The 18,003-nt window shown below is 34.6% G+C and overlaps 2 protein-coding genes across 2 annotated transcripts; one reads left to right on the top strand and one right to left on the bottom strand.

Annotated features, from left to right (window-relative positions):
• The first annotated feature begins 2,853 nt into the window (after positions 1-2,853).
• On the top strand, positions 2,854-11,265 carry LOC126714269 (uncharacterized). Its single transcript, XM_050414339.1, has 16 exons — positions 2,854-3,096; positions 3,177-3,226; positions 3,416-3,476; positions 4,096-4,191; positions 4,274-4,423; positions 4,649-4,780; positions 5,751-5,878; positions 6,284-6,326; positions 6,578-6,661; positions 7,196-7,237; positions 7,616-7,686; positions 8,244-8,297; positions 8,395-8,500; positions 8,641-8,709; positions 10,317-10,460; positions 10,915-11,265. The coding sequence occupies exons 1-16, from the start codon at positions 2,962-2,964 to the stop codon at positions 11,020-11,022; spliced, it is 1,473 nt and encodes a 490-aa protein (XP_050270296.1). The 5' UTR covers positions 2,854-2,961; the 3' UTR covers positions 11,023-11,265.
• Positions 11,266-14,032: 2,767 nt separating this feature from the next.
• On the bottom strand, positions 14,033-17,342 carry LOC126701424 (receptor-like protein EIX2). Its single transcript, XM_050399517.1, has 3 exons — positions 14,912-17,342; positions 14,419-14,788; positions 14,033-14,319 (listed from the first exon to the last, which is right to left on the bottom strand). The coding sequence occupies exons 1-2, from the start codon at positions 17,340-17,342 to the stop codon at positions 14,445-14,447; spliced, it is 2,775 nt and encodes a 924-aa protein (XP_050255474.1). The 3' UTR covers positions 14,033-14,319; positions 14,419-14,444.
• Between the last annotated feature and the right edge of the window lie 661 nt (positions 17,343-18,003).

The raw sequence follows: 18,003 nt of genomic DNA, 5'->3' as shown, positions 1-18,003 counted from the left end.
TTGAGGTACCAGTAACGATGACCTTTGGGTCCCACAGTGGTGGAGACATGGAATAAGGCTTTGGTGACCATTTACCGGCACCAAAGGCTGAATTCTGATGAGCTGGTGCCTTGGAGGGTGTTTTAAGTGTTGGATGGAAGACAATATGTAGGATATCCCAACACTTTTTACCATCTTCACCTACTGCCACTTGTTGGAAAAGCACAGAAAAATGAAAGATGGAGCTAACTTGTGATTTTGGTCTTAGAAACTAGCCAAGTTGCTGTTTGTTCCGAACCACTGTTTCTGCTGGAAGACCAAGCAATTGGAGAGAGACTACGGGAGCCCTGAGGTTAGGAACAGTTGTGTCTACTGGACTTGGATTTCCTAGCCAACCAAGTTCGAGGAAGCATGGAACATCAACGTAGACCTTGTTATGAGTAATTTTATGGACAAATGTGGTCATTAAGGGGAGAAACAAAATTTGTTTGGATCTCAAAACTGCAATGATGTTGTAAATAGGGTTTCGACCGAACCATGGCAGGGTTGATCTCAAACCGATTATGAAGCAATATCGGTTGCTAGGTGTTGAGAATGATGAGGCCATAGTGAGAAATGGCTGTGAAATGGAGGACTTGAAAATCTGAAAGAAGCAAATCTTCATTTCATGATTCAGTGTGTTTTTTTTTTTTTTTTGGATGAGTTCTTAATGAATCAGATCCTCCTATTTACAGTAGAGAGACGAAGAATGGTAGATAGGTAGTTGAGAATGGTAGTTGAGAATTTTTGGTGAGAACGGTAGATAGGAACGGTAGGCACCGAACAGGAACGGTAGGTTGAAGACTGGTAGGCACCGAATGGGAATGGTAGGTTGAACTAATGACCCAGTGTAATTTCAAGTTCAAGACACGCTTGTGATAATTAATTTGTATTTTGAAAGGGAAGCCTTGATGAAGTCTGGAGAATAACTGATCTCCAAATCTTTCGAAGCAGATGAATCTTTAGCGGTAGCTTTCCTATTTGCAAGAAAGTCCAGAGAGATGATGGTAGGAGGTTGGCTTTCTTTGGTTGGTTGGGGTTGAAGTCGATCAAGAGCTTTGGATCGACTGCAAGTGATTGGGCCGACATAATCATCAGCATTGGAATCATTAACCACTAATTTTCGGACATTCTTGCTAGAGGCCATTGGGGCTAGTAGCAAATTAAATTTCTTTTCTTTTGAAGGAGAAAGAGATGAGAGGCAGAGAGGTCCCACTGGGCGTGCCAGAATTTGTAAGTGACTAAATTTCTAGTTTGAAATAAATCAACAAGTAAAATAGTTTCACAAATGCGAATTTGTATTGATGATTGTGTGGTACAATTCTCTGAAATTACAAAAAAAATGATCATCTAATTCGATCTCCTTGCAAGACTTATTGATTGGATTTGTGATAATGTGATTTTGACTTGAACACAAAATATCCTTTGATTTGGTTGAGGGATGGATTGAAGATTGCTAAAACGGAATTACAATGAATCTCTGGCTATGAGCTTGTTAGAAATCCTTTGTTCTTCACGTTCTTCGTGTGTTCTTCATCTTCGAAGGTTTGTGGTGTAAGTTCTTCGGGACTTTAGAAACTTGGATCCGTAGAGCTTCACTGATTTGTGATTTGTTGATGTTTTCAAACACTTTAGGCTTGATTCTCGCAAACTTTAAGATCTAGGCAGATAGTCTAGATGATTCTGCTTCGAATGTTCTTCGATTTTGGGGTTGAAGTTCTTGATGCTCTTGAAGGCTTTGAGGCTTGATTCTTGCAGAACTTTTTCACTTCTGAATCTTGGTCCCCTTAAATGTCTTAGGAAGGCTTCTATTTATAGGAGTTTGGAGGTGGGTGAGCAACATGTGGCGAAGTCTGATTGGTGACACATGTCACAGCCTGATTGGTCCGCTTATGTCATCGCTTACACATGCTGATTGCTTGTGTCATCGCTTTCACGTGCTGGACTGCTTGTATCATCGCTTACACGCGCCGATGTGTGATTGGTTTTTTTATGACACTTGGCAAATTTCCGTTGGTTTCTGAATAGTGATAGCAAAACCTAGCAGCAATATGTGGTGTTTTGTAATTGGTTGTATTTTGTGGACTTGATAATGTGACGTGTTAACATGTGATAGGTTGTGAATTTTCCCTCACTACAAAGACTTGGTTTTGTGAAAATCAAGTTCTATGTAAAAAAAAAAAAAAATTGCAAGGAACTTATGTCATAAAAGAAGTTGGAAGCAAAATACATGACTTCTAATGCAGAAAGTCATGTTCGAATCAAGGCACCCATTAGATTCTTCTTATCGGTAGTCTGAATTTATTTTTTTTGTTCATTTCAATCATGTTTTATTTTTCTGCTTTAGGCAAGCAAGATGTATAGCTTCTAATGCAGCAAAAACCACCTTAAAAACTAGTTGGTTTTTGTAGTCACAATTTTACATATCATTATTTTAGAGGATTGGAAGCATGATTATAAATAATTATTTGTAAAACAGAAACCATCTTGTGCATGGAATGAATGAACGCACTATAAAAAAAGAAGGTAAAAATATTTCATAATCCCTAACCTTTTATCTCACTAGTGATTTTATTAGCTTCTAAAAGTTTAAAATGATCACTTTTAAAATGCGTAAATGGCATACTTGATAAGGTAATTGCATGTCTCTTTTTAAATTTGACCACATCATATAAAGGAATAAAATCCATCACTTTACATTAAATCATCGTCCTTCACTGGAAATGAGGAGAATTTATAAAATGGTTTAGATTTTATTTCTTTGATCTAATAATATATACAATGCCACTTCATTTAAAATTAAATCCCACGAGAGATCCTATCAGGGGAAAAAAAAAAAAAAAAATTGCCATGAGAGAAACAAACGCCGTCGTTTGAGCGAATTATAAAAGTGCAGTGACAGTTATCGAACTGATTGGTCCATCATCGTGAAGCCATTTTTCCATGGCTTCGTCATCTCTCTCTCCTCCGGGAGTTCCAATGGAGCTCCACGTCACCAACCGAGAGAAGCTTCTCAGTTCTCTCCGCCATGACCTCTCTCACTCCTCTCGTCCTCTCCACGGCTTCGTCTTCCTTCAGGTACTCACTATGAACGAGGTTTCGAAATTTTGAAATGCAATTTTCCTTCAAATTTTCTTATCGACCAAACGGTTTTCCAGGGAGGCGATGAACAAACGCGCCACGATACTGATCACATCGAACTCTTCAGGTACTCTCTCTCTCTCCCTCGTACACACACATTTATGTATACCTATACATTGAATCGTTTACTTTATCGAACTTGTTTGAGTTGTTATTAGGATTTGGTATCGGAGAGAATTATTGGCATAAATTTGATTTTTTTGCAAGTTGATGATCATTTTATTCGCTAATTGAGGGTTTAGTTTGATCTATATAGGCAGGAGAGTTTCTTTGCTTACTTGTTTGGAGTCAGAGAACCTGGCTTCTTTGGAGCTATTGTAAGTACATCACATCTATAACACGTTATCTCTTGGTTCTGGTTTACGCGTAGCTTCGAAAATTTGGCTTCTAAAGAGTTATCTTCATTATCATTATTGTTTAAGTACTGGATCATAACTACCATTAATGGAATAATCATTGTTTTCAATTTTCATAGAATGCTTAAAATCTTTGGTTAATTTCACTTTTCCCCTCTTAACTAGGATCCACTTGCAGTGTCGTCCTAAACTTTAAAACAGAGCAATGTTCACCACTTACCTATTTACAATTTTTGTTAAATTTAATGGAAATGTAAAAAAAATTTTGGTCCGAAAAAATGTCTAATAGAAATTTAAATTTTCTGTTAAATTTGATGGAATTTCAAATGATACGGGCAAAGTGCTTATTACCAATAATTAAGGGACAAGATTACTTAGTTTGTAGTTGGGGGGAGACATGGCGACTTGGGGATGGTTAAGGGGGGAAAAGTACAATTTTCCTTAATTTTTTTTAATGGTTTGAAAGCTTTCAACAATTTTTTTGGTGTGCATGCTTAACTGAACAAATAATGTATATTGTACGGGTTTTTTATATGTCTATTGATGCTTTGCTTAATTTACTGTCATTTTTGCCCTGAAGGACATTGCGACCGGGAACTCAATCCTGTTCGCTCCTCGATTACCCTCAGATTATGCTGTTTGGTTGGGAGAAATAAAGGCCTTATCCCATTTTAAGGTGATTAATTGATTGATGGTTTGAAGTGTATGCCTTTTTGCATATTTTAGCTTGTGTTTTGCCTAAGTACATTCTTTTGCAGGAAAGGTACATGGTTAGCATGGTGTACTACACCGATGAGATCACAGGAGTTTTGCACGACCAATTCCAAGAATCTGGTAAACCTTTGTTGTTTCTGTTGCATGGGCTTAACACCGACAGCAATAACTATGCAAAACCAGCAGAGTTTGAGGTGCTTATATCTTATATTTTTCTCTCTCATCACAAATGACTTCTTTATACCTTCAGAATAGTGTAATGAGAATCTGATTTTTCTAGTTTCCCTACATTTTTTAAATATCTCTGTACTGATAGCATTTCCATGGTTCTGATGTATATCTTCATATTATTATTCTTAGACTAGAATTACTATTACAGATAAGTTTTAACTTTTCTTTCTTTTTCTGAATCTCTGTAGGGTGTGGATAAGTTTGAGAAGGATTTGACAACCTTGCATCCAATTTTGACTGAATGCCGTGTTTTGAAGTCGGATAAGGAGCTTGCCCTTATCCAGTTTGCCAATGATATAAGCTCTGAAGCTCATGTTGAGGTAACCATTATTAAAATGTCTTATTCACTAAACGCATTTATATAAACTGTACTTACTTCATTTGACTACGCACACATATCATTCGATCTAAGTATAATTTTGCATACATGACTCTGACGTAGTTGCTAAAGGGGTCAAATCAGTAACATGTGTATGCAAAGTAATAGGGAAATAGGTAGCTAGTAGATAATGTTTTCATATGCAACAACAACTAAGCCTTACCCTATGTTTAGATGGAGGGAGATGAGGTGAGAGTAGAGGAGAGGAGAATGGAAGATAATAGAATGTATTAAATTTTTAGTATATTCCAGCCACCTTCCCCCTTCTCTTCTCTCCTTTCCCTCCATCTATCTCCCTTCCAAACATATCACTGGTCCCAAAATTTTATGGTCAGTTATGTATTCTCAACAAATTAGTTAGGGTTGACCATATGTATTCCTTTTTACTATCCATTCATAAGAAAGTGACTAAATTTTATGTTGGCCATCAACCTACTGATCCCACTCCCCATTTCGGGCTTGGGATTGGCTGTGAACAAAATGTATGACAGAAAAAGGCTTGTCTGAGTTTTAATGAAAGTATTGCTTATATATATAAGAAAAAGGCTTGTCTGAAATTCTAAATTACTGTGGCATTTCTGATTAATAAAATATTAGTTGGCAACTTCATTATGTATGTGCAGTTAGTTTGCTTCTATTATGAAAGGTATTGGCATTGGGCACAACTGTAACTTAAATGACAGAAAGAGAAAATAGGGGTGGGGGAATCTCTGAGTGTTTTGGCTTTTGGGAAATATTCGTATTGCAAGTGTATTTTTGTGTGTATTGATATTCAAAAGAATCTTCTTGTTTTTAATAGGTATTTGGGATGTAGAGTACATGTATGCTGTTCATTTTTCTTGTAGAGTCATCCCTGGCTTGCTTGTAGTTATAAATATAATTTTTTTATTTGCTATTTACATTCTGACCAGGTCATGAGAAAAACCAGAGTGGGAATGAAAGAGTATCAGTTGGAAAGCGTGTTTCTTCACCACACCTATATGTATGGTGGCTGTAGGCACTGTTCTTACACATGTATTTGCGCTACTGGTGAAAATAGGTGAGACCTTTGGAGGTTCTCAAGGTTTCTTGTTCTATGCATGCGGTGCCAAGTGCTCTCCCATGCATTACTAAAACCATGATGCATGCTCATCCCGGAATTAACTTCTTTTTATCACAGAAAAAAACAAAATAAAAGTAAAACACAAACAGATGTAAATGTGTGTTTTATATTCAAATTTCAAAATATGGACATGCTCTGTAATTTTCCAATACATTGGGACTGGTTTTAACTAGGACATTTATGTATAGTTATGCACTTTTGTAGACTTTCTGGCAAACTCATGATTGAAAAGATTTTAACTTTTGTAAATGGAAAGGTAAATTATGAGTGTAAATGTATTGATATAGAATTTTACATCCAGCACAGAAAGGTTTGCTAACTGGTGTATTATTCATAACACAGTTCTGTGCTGCACTATGGGCATGCAGCAGCTCCAAATGACAGGGTATGGTAAATTCGTTATTCTTTTAGACTTAATGCATTGTAGAGCCTTTTGTATTGTCTTTTTATTATTTTTATGTTTATTTTTAAATAAGAGAACCTTTGTATGGTCTTAATACTTAAACTAGGCTTAATTGCACAATGACAGAGTTAGTTATACTTTGCAGTTTCATTATTCAATTTTTCTGATTGAATCTCCTTGACTTCAGAAGTATCTTATGAAGTTTTCAAAACCTTATAATCTCCTTTGTGCAGGCTTTGGAAGATGGAGATATGGCATTGCTTGATATGGGAGCTGAATACCATTTTTATGGTTCTGACATAACTTGTTCATTTCCTGTGAGTTTGGCCATTTTGCTAGTAAAATAACATATTTGATACAATTTTTACCTTTGGGCCTTGACTTTTTGATTTAGGCAGTTAATAAGCTTTCGGTAGCTCCTCACTTAAGTCTTACCCAATTTTATCTGGTTTCTCTTTTCTGCTTTACATATAGGTCCTTCTTTAATGGCATTCGTAGATTGATTAGATCATCATCATTATCATTGCAACCTTCATCCTTTGCTCTTAGAATACTTATGAAGTTATGATGATTAACTATAGGTCATTTTATAATAATCATTATCACTACCATCATCATACATATTTCTAGTCTTTCACTTCTTCTGATTTTATAAGGAACCATAATGATCCATAATCAAACCCATAATGTCTTAGACATTGAGGGTTTTAAATCAGAGCTCTGATTTGATGGGAATTTCTGGAGTAAAAGAGTATATTTGTGACGCCAAGGTTATCTAAATATATCTGATGCAGATTTATCTTCACTCTCAAGTTGTAAGGAATTATAATTTTGTTAAATTTTCTGTGCAGGTGAATGGGAAGTTCACTAGTGATCAGTCGCTCATATACAATGTAAGTGCTTACTCCTTAGAGCAGTAGCAACCTGATCAATTAGACTTAATTTTCTTCTCCCTGGTGTGTGAGTTTGTAATGGTCTGAAGCTAGGTGATAGAATTCGTACGTGCAAACCTGCTCTTAAGTTGTCTGAGAATTGTGAGCACATTTGCAATAATCTGTGGATTGTAATGATACATATAATGTACTTAAACAACTGTTTATATATATATGTGTATATATATATATATATATATATATAAAATTTACCTAACCACTGTCTATCACTGCTGTACTAAATAGGTACCAAACAGAACTGCACACATATTATTTGGGTGTATTGCCTGTGGCATTTTGTTGTTCAGTGATTCCTTTTCTGACTATCTTGTTTTGCAGGCTGTCCTTGATGCACACGATGCTGTAATATCTGCAATGAAACCTGGAGTAAACTGGGTGGATATGCACTTGTAAGACTTGATATTAAACTTTTCTGTTAAAACAATTGTAATATGCATGTCTTGTATGTGTTTTATGGGAGGAAGGATAGGGTGTCCTCTTTGGGGAACTACATGATTAGAGCATATATGAAAGCATTGAAATAGAGTGGTTTTCATTTCATTTGTTTGAACATCGAACAACCATATGTTGAATTACAGATATTTTAGAAGGCAAAAAAAGAGAAAGAAATCCTTGTGCATTCAAGCCTAAACCAAATGTGGTTCTCAAGAAACCTCAAAGATGTTTTTACTCAATGTGTCATATGGAAACTGAACATCATGTTCTAGAAGTGTTGGTAGACATGCATAATGTATTACTTGCATGCTATTCATAATTGCATTTTCTAAAATATTTTGTGGCATTTCAAGGTTAAGTAGATTATTCATTCAATTGAAAGAATGTAGTTATAATATTTCTGTGTCTTCCACTGATCCTTTTTAAGTTTCCTATATCTTCTCTTCGGCATGACATCTTTATTCTCTCTTCTGCTGCCCCCCAACCCCTGCCTCCCTCCTCAAAATTGCAGATTAGCAGAGAAAATTATACTTGAGTCATTGAAGAAAGGATGCATCATCGTTGGGTAACATCTGTTTTTTCAATGTTACTTCCTCAATTACCTGCAACTTATTCCCTTTATTAGAAGGAAATCTTCTAATTTATGTTTAGTTATGTTATAGCAATGTCGACGATATGATGGCTGAACGATTGGGTGCCGTTTTCATGCCTCATGGTCTTGGGCATTTCCTTGGTATTGATACACATGATCCTGGGGGCTACTTGAAGGTCTTAGTGAATAATAATTTTTATTATGCTCAGTTTCTTTTTCTTGCTTTAATTTATATTTTTAGAGAGCTGCGCATATCACATATGTTTTGTATTACATTTTCCTCTATTGTCTTGAAAATTTGCATATTTTTTTGCAGGGGCTGGAGAGACGAAAAGAACCTGGATTGAGGTCTTTACGTACAGTTAGAGAGCTCCAAGAGGGAATGGTTAGTAATGGTTTTTCTCAGTCATTGGAATTATCCTTTCTTACTTTTTTCTCTTTCAGTAACATAATTAAATCATATGTGTGGGTGATGTAGGACAAATTGGGGGAATTTGGCTATGTATGGTTGTGGTGGGGTTGGGGTTAGGGTTAGGATGATTTGTGGAAATAAGATTTAGAGTTGTTGAAGAAAGGGTCATGGAGTTATGACCGGAATCAAAAAGTGGTTTGATAAGTTATTTGATGGCTATTTAGTATAAGAAAGTATATGGGTTTTAGGGCTTAAATAGGTAAAAGAAAGGACTTGATTTTGGGTTTTAAGGAAAAAGAAAAAGAGAAGAAGAGAGGGAGAACAGAAACGCAAAGGCCAACATGTCTCTATGCTCAAATCAATAATTTTATCAATCAACTCCATCTCCTTTGAATACATTGAGCGCAAATATGTATTAAAACTCTTTCTTGAACTAGTAGTATTAAGACTCGTAGTTTGACTAGTTACTAGTAAACTAAACAACTTATAAAGACTAACTAGGATTCAAAGAAAATAAACCTAAGATACTTAGGATTCCTAGAAAATTCTAGACTCAACTAAGGTATCAAAAATATCCTTCATTCACAGGAGTTGCAGAAATTACAGATTTGCCTCTGACTATGAAATTGACCATAACTAATAAAATAAAATTCCAAATAGAAAATTGTTTATCCCTAAAAGACTTGTACCTAGACCTTTAAAGCAACACAAATTTTACTTTAATTGAACTTCAAAGGTGGACCCCATACAATAATTTTTGAATAGGAAAATTTGCATAGTAATAGCAAATCAATCTTCCATAGTAGCATTATCAATGGGTGATTCTATTTTTGAAATCTAAGACCCTAAAGCATGTGTGTTGCATATGATAATTGTGAAGTTGTTTGATTTCCTTCTGATTTTATTTTATTTTTATCATGCTTCATTTAGACTTATTTTATATGTCAAATTCATAATTAGTTAAAATTTAAAAACCTAAATTGGGATAAGCAGCATCACTTTATCTTCTATTTGGTTGAGAAGTTGTAACTTCTAACTTCTCAGGGCTAATTTATTCAAAGGGAACTGAAATATTTTACATATACTGATATACATTATGTGCCAAACATGTTTGTCAGGGCTGTTCATTGGTATTATAATCACTGATTGTTTAAAGCACCTTTGTATATGCTTTGCCATGAGGATAGATATTCACTTGGGACCTGTAAACTCTATTGCTAAGACGTGGAAAATACACTGGAGGGTCTGGTAATGTTACATTACTTGGAGGGAGGGAGCTCATTTATGTTTAATTGTTCCGTTTGACTGAAATCTGTGATTTATTGATTAATTTTTCTTTTGGTGGGGAAGGATTGATCCGATATTATTTATAAAAAAAAAAAAAAAAAAAAAAAAAAAAAAAAAAAAAAAAAAAAAATTTGATGTTACAGTTATCTACCATCTCTTCCCAACTACTTCATTTATGTTCTTGGCTTTTATCTGTAATATGTCCATATAATTTTATGGATCTTTGGCTTATATGCTTCAGAATATATCATAGAATAATCATTATTCCAATTTCATTGGGGCTTTCTATGTAGGTGATAACCGTAGAGCCTGGATGCTACTTCATTGATGCTTTGTTGCTTCCAGCCATGGAAAGTTCAAATACTTCAAGATTCTTCAATCAAGAAGTAATTGGCAGATTTAAATGTTTTGGTGGGGTTCGAATTGAAAGTGATGTGGTACTCCATTTACCGAAGCTCTCTTTTAACTGGATCAAATAATTTGCTTTCTTTGACATTTGCATCTGCATAATGGTACTGGTTATGTTATGTTTTCAATCTCACCACATAAATCGCATATTAGATTTACCCAAATTAACCTCTAATACATTGGAAATGCAAATTCAGTAAATTTTCTTAAGCCAGTTAATATTTTAACTTATACAATAAACTGTTTTGGCTTATTTCTCATCATGTGCTCATTTTTCTTTCTTCATCAAGTATGCTTTTGAGTGAGCCATATGCAAGGCAGATTTATAAATGTTCCCATATTAAAATTATTCTTGTGCCATTTATATTCCTATGATAGCAATTTATCACTTCATGCATTTCACTTCATATCTATATATATATATATATATATATATATATATATTTTTTGGGTGCTTTTTTTTTGACCTTTTTATTTTTGCAGCATGTCACTGCCAGTGGTTGCAAGAACATGACAAGGTGTCCCCGGAAAATATGGGAGATCGAAGCGGTGATGGCAGGAGAACCATGGCCACTCGATAAGACCCTATAGAGGATGGAGACTGAGTTTAAAAGTCACTGCCTTTGATAATTTGCGCAGGAATGTGCTCTTAACTTGTGACGTTGTTGTAAGGCAACCTATTACCCCGTGAAGTTTAGTTTGAAGTACTGCATTGTGCTTTTAATAATAGGGCCGGATTGAGAAAGCTTTTGAACTCGGTTTCTTTTGATGGAAATATTTTTTTCTGGAAAATGATCGTTTTTTTGGAAAATATATTTCTAGAAAATTGTCTCATTTTCCTATGTTTAATTGTGAAAAATGAGCTAAAAATTATTTTTTTATTGTTTGACATGCATGCAAAATAATTAGTAATTCTTATAATTTCAAATAATTATATGAACATTTTTCTTTCATAAAAACGTATTTCCCAAATGGAAAATATTTTTTATTTCTTTTGGGTTATTCAGGAATCTCATATGGAAAATTGATCCCAAATTCAGACTCTACATCAAGAAAATCAGTCGAAAAGCAACAAGTTTGAGCAAAAGAGTCATTTGGGGAAAAAAAAAAATTTAAGGGTTAGTCAAGAAGACAAGAACGATAAACAGTCGTTCTATGGAGTGAGAGTGAGGGGAGTTACCATTGTGGAGTCTTTTGTTATATGGAGCTTATGACATTTCAGAAGATGTTGTAAAAGTTTCAGAAGATGTTTTAAAAGTTTCAGAAAATGTTTTATGATTTAAAAAGGGTATTGTTTTTGCCAAATATTCAGTTTTTGCAAAAGATATTATTGAAAAATCTCTAACCGTTGGCCCCCCCCCCCAAAAAAAAAAAAAAAAAAAAAGCCTTTAAAAAATCAAAAACATTCTTTGAAATGAAAATTTCCATTGAAACAAATGCAACAATAGCCACAGAACTTTACTCTCGAATAATTAATTTAGTTTTCTAATCAATTGGTTTGTGTTTGTGTGTTTGTTTTTTCTTTTTGTGGGTCCCCGCACTCTAGCAGTGCTGGATGAATTTCTTACACTAAGAATTTGATAGTCCAAGGGCAATTGAAGCAGGGTAGAAAGGTCCTAATGTGATGGTACACTGCTCTTTAGGATTTGTGTATTAGGTTTCTTAATTGAATTCACTCATGCCAATTATTAGTTAAAGCATCACAATCACGTTGATAAAGTTAAGGTAGAATGCCTAAGAAATAGTAACTAAGTTTTGCCTTATCCTATCTAGACTTCTTATTCAAATGATAATATATATGTTGGTATTAATCTTACATTATTCTTTTGGGAGTGTTTTTCCGTTGCTTATGAGAGTGTGAACTTAATGAGGGCCATAACCATTTGAATTGAATGCAAGAACTGGTTTCAAGTGCAGTCAAACAATTAAAAAAGCAAAGAGAAGTTAATGGACCTTCCACCCACGATCATTTTTATGCCCATTGTTTTGACTCAGCTACAATGCCCTCACGAGACATTTCGGTTGAAAAATGATTTTGGATAGATGCAAAGCTTGAAATTGAACCAGGGTACCCATTGAGCTAGGTATTTCTGGCCAAATAAAAAATTGAACCATTTAGTTATTCTTTATTATTGGCCAAATAAAGAATAACTGAAAATTCAATAAGCATCCAACAACCATGAAGTTCTCGAAATAGTTGGTATGATGAGAGGTCTGGAATTTTTAAAGCGCTATAGGAAAACATATTGTTAGAGAGTGGAAAACACACATTTGGGATCAAAATGGAAACTTCTGCTTTGTTTGTCAGCTGTTTGTGAAGAACAATTTTAAAAGTAGTAATAGAATAGCTGGTTGAGTTTTGAGTTGCTGTAATCTATCGTATTATCCAAATTACAATTCTAAAGTTCATAATGGGAAGTTAAGAAGTATGGACATAGACACTAATATGAACACTGTAACATGATAATTCTTGAAAAATTATAACACAACATAGTGGGGATATGTGACTGTTAATTAACTAATATCTTTAGGTATATTTAATTTATTTGTAGGCATATTTTATGTTTTCAAAATATACAACTATCAAATTATATCTACTATCAAAGGAATATATTTTAGATAAAAAATATTTTTATCTCCAACACAATGAGGAGAAAAATTCAACCTGATGCTGAAATTGTCCACGCTATCATGAAGGATATGAGATATACACTGATTTTGTGAAGAAATATAATGAATTATATTCTATTTAAAATAGGGTCTTGAACATTCGTTTTATTGAATTTGATAGCTATTGGGATTTTTGGTTTGATGTAGGTTTGCAGCTCTGCTGCTTGTTTGTATTGTCTGTGTTATCATTCTGTTTGGTGAATAAAATTGCTCATTCATTAAAATAAATTTTAAAAAATTATGCTGCCGCGTGATGGGCTTAATGTTTCTATTTAGCCAGAAAAGAAAAAAAAAAAAAAAAAAAAATCTTCATTGTTTTTGGGGTTTCACACTTCCACAAATGCTTGGACGAGGAATGAGATCATCTGCAATGTTGATACTTGTGTTTAGAATTAACTAGTGATTTCCTCTTTTAAGTGTTAAATTTGGTTTACTTGAGGCGTAGTGACACCTACTCCAAGCTGGAAATATAAAGAGTTTTTTTTTTTTTTTTTTTTTTTGGTACTGGAAATATAAAGAGTTGAACCTACTTGAATTTTTGGGACAATTTTGAATTTGAGGTTAAGTATAAATTTTTTTTTTTTTCAAAATTTAAAATGCCATATATATATATATATATATATATGTATGTATATATATATATAAAACTTTTAAAAAAAATAAATTAAAATCTTAGTGGTTATGGCACCCTTGAACTACCCGTAGTTCTATTCCTAATTAGCTAAATAAAAAAATGAATGGTATTTATTATACACACCTTATTCCACACAACCTTGATAATTTTAATGCAAAATGTGTGTATGCAATTGTGTGTGTAATAGTCATTTCTCATAAACAATTATGTCATGAAGTCTATTATGCATTTGATGTAGAAATTGTTTTACGTGTCCTCTTACACACTAATACAGGAAAATAAATAAATAAATAGAAATTCGTAGAAATACTGTTCAATGTATTTTGAACCCCAACTAGCCTAATCAAATGAAACCAAATCATTGATACAATATGGAACAAATAATTTATTGATGGCATATCAGCTTTTGCCAAGTACACACGTAATTCTGCATATATGAATACATAAAAGCACGCGCACATTGATATTGGAATTTGGAAGTCTAAAATCATGTGATGTCCAAAACTTGCACCACAGCTGCACAGCATCAATCCGTAAGCAGAATAAAAGCACGTAATATCAAAAGCCCCAAATCTCCTCCAAGGCTACAAGGTTAAACAAATAGCCATTAGTTTGCAAAATTAAAATCAATCCATAAGAAATAGTTAGAAACATTATAACCAATCCAACAAAAATTCCCAAACCTTTAGAGAAACTACTGTGATAGCCTCTAGCTGTGAAACATCTTCTGCAATCTTGTAGTATGCACTACTATTGTCACATAGAACCAATCCTTTAGATTGGTCATCAATAGGAAATATGAATGTCTCCAGGAACGGTTTAACATCAAAGAGCCACTGACTCCCCAAAAACCAACAATGAATCCAAGCCCTGTACCAATATAAAGACATTTCCAGAATTCATCTCCATCTTCTTGATAGTTTTCACTGCGATTAGTGTTGGATGTTACATCTTCTGGGCACTTTTCTATAAGTGGAGGTCCACAAAGTCCAAGATTACCAATGAATCTGTCAGAATCAAAGGACTGGAGTTGAGTGCCTGTCGGAATTCTTCCTGAAAATTCATTGTGGGACAAGTTTAGGAAGCTCAAGTAATGTAAAGCAGCCATGCTAGCAGGTAATGGACCTGAAAACCGATTTCTTGACAAGTCTAGAGATTCCAATTGTTCCAACTGACCAATGTTTTGTGGAATCATTCCAGTCAACATGTTTCCTGATAAATTTAATGTTTTCAATTCTATGAGGCTGGATATCTCTTCTGGAAAATTTCCAGTCAATTTGTTGTTTGCAAGATCAATGCTCCTCATTTCTCCAAAATTCTTTCTGTACTCATACACATTCCCTTTCCAACCAACAGTTATATTGAGACTATTGACACCGTCAATGATGTTGTTACTCCCAGAAGCATACGTTCCACCAAAAGTTGTATATTCAGTGCCATTCCAAATGAAGAAGTTGTCGCTCATCATAAAATTTGAAACTTTGTGTGCCATGGCAGTCAAATTATTGAGGCAATGGGGAATGGTTCCAGAAATATTATTTTGAGACAAGTCTAAATGTCTAATATGGACAAGCAAACAAATTTGAAATTGCATACTTCCATGAAATTCATTGGATCTGAGGCTAAGAATGATCAATGAGGACATTTTTCCCCCTATCCAAGTTGGTATCTTCCCAGATAATTTATTATTTTCCAAGCACAAAATTCTTAACATGGTGCAATTTTGCAAGGACCAAGGCAATTCTCCAGACAAGCTATTATAGCTTAAGTCTAATGCTATAAGTTGTGTTAAAGAACCCATAGAGTGTGGAATTTTCCCAGACAACTTATTGTGAGCCAAATTCAGAACTTCTAGTTTTTGCCAATGCATGAAACAATCAGGGATCTCTTCAGATAGATAGTTGCTTGAGAGGTCAAGGACTCTTAAATTACCATCAGAAATTGAGCATACAAAGGAATTTAACCTTGAAAACATATTGTTGGAGAGATTTATTGAGGTCAAATTCGGAGGAAACACTGGTAATGGGCCTTCAAATCTGTTTGAACTGAAATCTATTGTGTGAAGGTTTGAAACTTTAGTGGATATATTTGGCAACCTTCCCTTGATTTGGTTATGAGACAAATTTAAATAGCGTAACTCACTAGGAATGTCCCAGAATGAAGTGGGGATGGTATTTGAAATTTCAGTACTGGAGATATCGAGGAACCAAAGGTTTCTTTGAGTTTTTATCCAATTTGGGAAATCAGGACCCAACTTGCAAGATCTCACATATAGATAGCGCAATTGGAAAGGGGGAACCCAATCAAAGCTGAAATTAAAAGTTAAAGGATTATGACTTAAGTCTAAATACCGCAATTTGGGGAAATTTGATAGTAGGGCTTCAGAAATGAAGCCTTCCAACATATTGGATCGGACAATCAAAACCTCTAGCTTATGTAGGCTTTCAATACTTTTGGCCAAATTCCACTTTAATTTATTGTTAGCAAGAGTTAACCATGTTAATGATGGAAATATTGCAAAATTAGGCACTGACCCCTCAATTTGATTGCTATCTAAATATAAGTTCTCTAATGAATCTTTTAGGCATCCCTTCAAGTTTTTGAAGAACTCAAGAACCTGTCCATTTAGATAGTTCTCTTCCAAACCCAAAGTTCTTAAAGTACATATATCCTCAAACGATTTTGGAATGCCGCCTTCAAGTTGATTATCATCGAGGAAGAGGACCTGAAGAGAATTCATGTTGCTAAAAGCATTCGGAATTGAGCCATTTAATTGATTAGAAGAGAGATCAACATGAGCAAGCTTGGTACTAGAGTTGAACAACCAGGGGAATATCGAGGAAGTCATGTGAGGGTTGCCGGAGAGATAAAGGTAGGTAAGAGATTTAGAGGAATTAATATGCAAAAGAGAAGAGGGAGTGATAAAAGGAAGATCACAATCAATCAACGACAACTCTGATAGCTTTGGTAGACCAGCAACAACTTTCAGCCAATTATTGGCTACACTGAGATTAAGAAATCTTAGGCTGAGGTGTTCTATTGAAACAAGAGGAGAAAGCCAGTCAAGATTTTCAGCAATTTTCAAATAATTCCCACCGAGGTCAAGAGATTGCAAACGGGAAAGGTTACCAAGCTGAGATGGAATTTGGCCACTGAGATTAGCGTCAGTGAGATTTAGGTACTTTAAGTTACTGAGTAAAGTGATAAACTTTGGGAATTGGCTTTGATTAAAATCATTGTAACTCAGGTCCAAATAACTCAAATGATGCAACTCAATTAGTGAAGGACTGATCTTACCTCGCAAAGTTGGCTTATCCTCAGCCTGAAGGTCAAGTTTGATTATATGGCCTGTTTGGTTGCTGCACAGAACTCCTTCCCAGTTGCAGCAATTTTTCTTTGCATATTCAGTCCCCCATGAAGAGAGCCTATTGTTGTCATCAATAAGACCTTTTTTGAACTCAAGGAGTGCTTGTCTCTCCCTCTCTATGCACCACATATTACCGTCTCCAACCCCTGAAATGACTCCAAGAGTTGGTTTCAAGTGCAGAAAAAGCGTAAAAATTGCACAGAGAAGTTTCAGGGACCTTCCACCCATGATAAAAGTCATGGCCAATGATACAAACAATTATAAGTAAAGATCAAGATGCACCGCTAAAGCAATCAGTATTTCAATTTTGAGTTTGCTTTTGGTGCTCTCACCATCCCTTTGCATCAGCTATTTATAAACATAATTGCATGCACGGAAAAAAGATTCATACCCAAACCCACTGGAAATTATTGTATAATATCATAAATGCTTACTTTTTCTTCTCACATAAATGGTAGGTCCTGTCATAAATTTAATTAGTAAGATTCATAATAATGTGAAAATAAGGAGTATGCATTTATAGTACTCCGAAATATTTTATAATTACCCCCAACCCATTTCCAGCAGCCAATTGTGCAAAACATCAATTGCTGATGTAAAAATATGATCGGTTTCTTCACCAATTTTAAACTAGGGGATTCGCTTGTTTTCCAAATTCCCTAAACTAGGGATATTGGCCAGGATGTTTCAAACTATGCCCAAATTAGGGGCATTGGCTCAATGGTTCTCAAAGCATATGTCCTTATTGTTAAAGACAGTCATGATTCTAAAACAGAGCACAAGATGAGAATAGAAGAAGAAGACTCAAACGGCTAGGTAATGACTAGTTTCATATTAGAAACGATGTCATTTAAGTTAGCCCAGTTTATGTTTGAATGAAACGGGACGTTTTGGAGAGATT

Source organism: Quercus robur, chromosome 2, assembly GCF_932294415.1.
Source record: "Quercus robur chromosome 2, dhQueRobu3.1, whole genome shotgun sequence".
Taxonomy (NCBI): Eukaryota; Viridiplantae; Streptophyta; class Magnoliopsida; order Fagales; family Fagaceae; genus Quercus; species Quercus robur.
The sequence above is the reverse complement of the archived record's forward strand: the minus strand, read 5'-3'. Positions and strand labels throughout refer to the sequence as shown.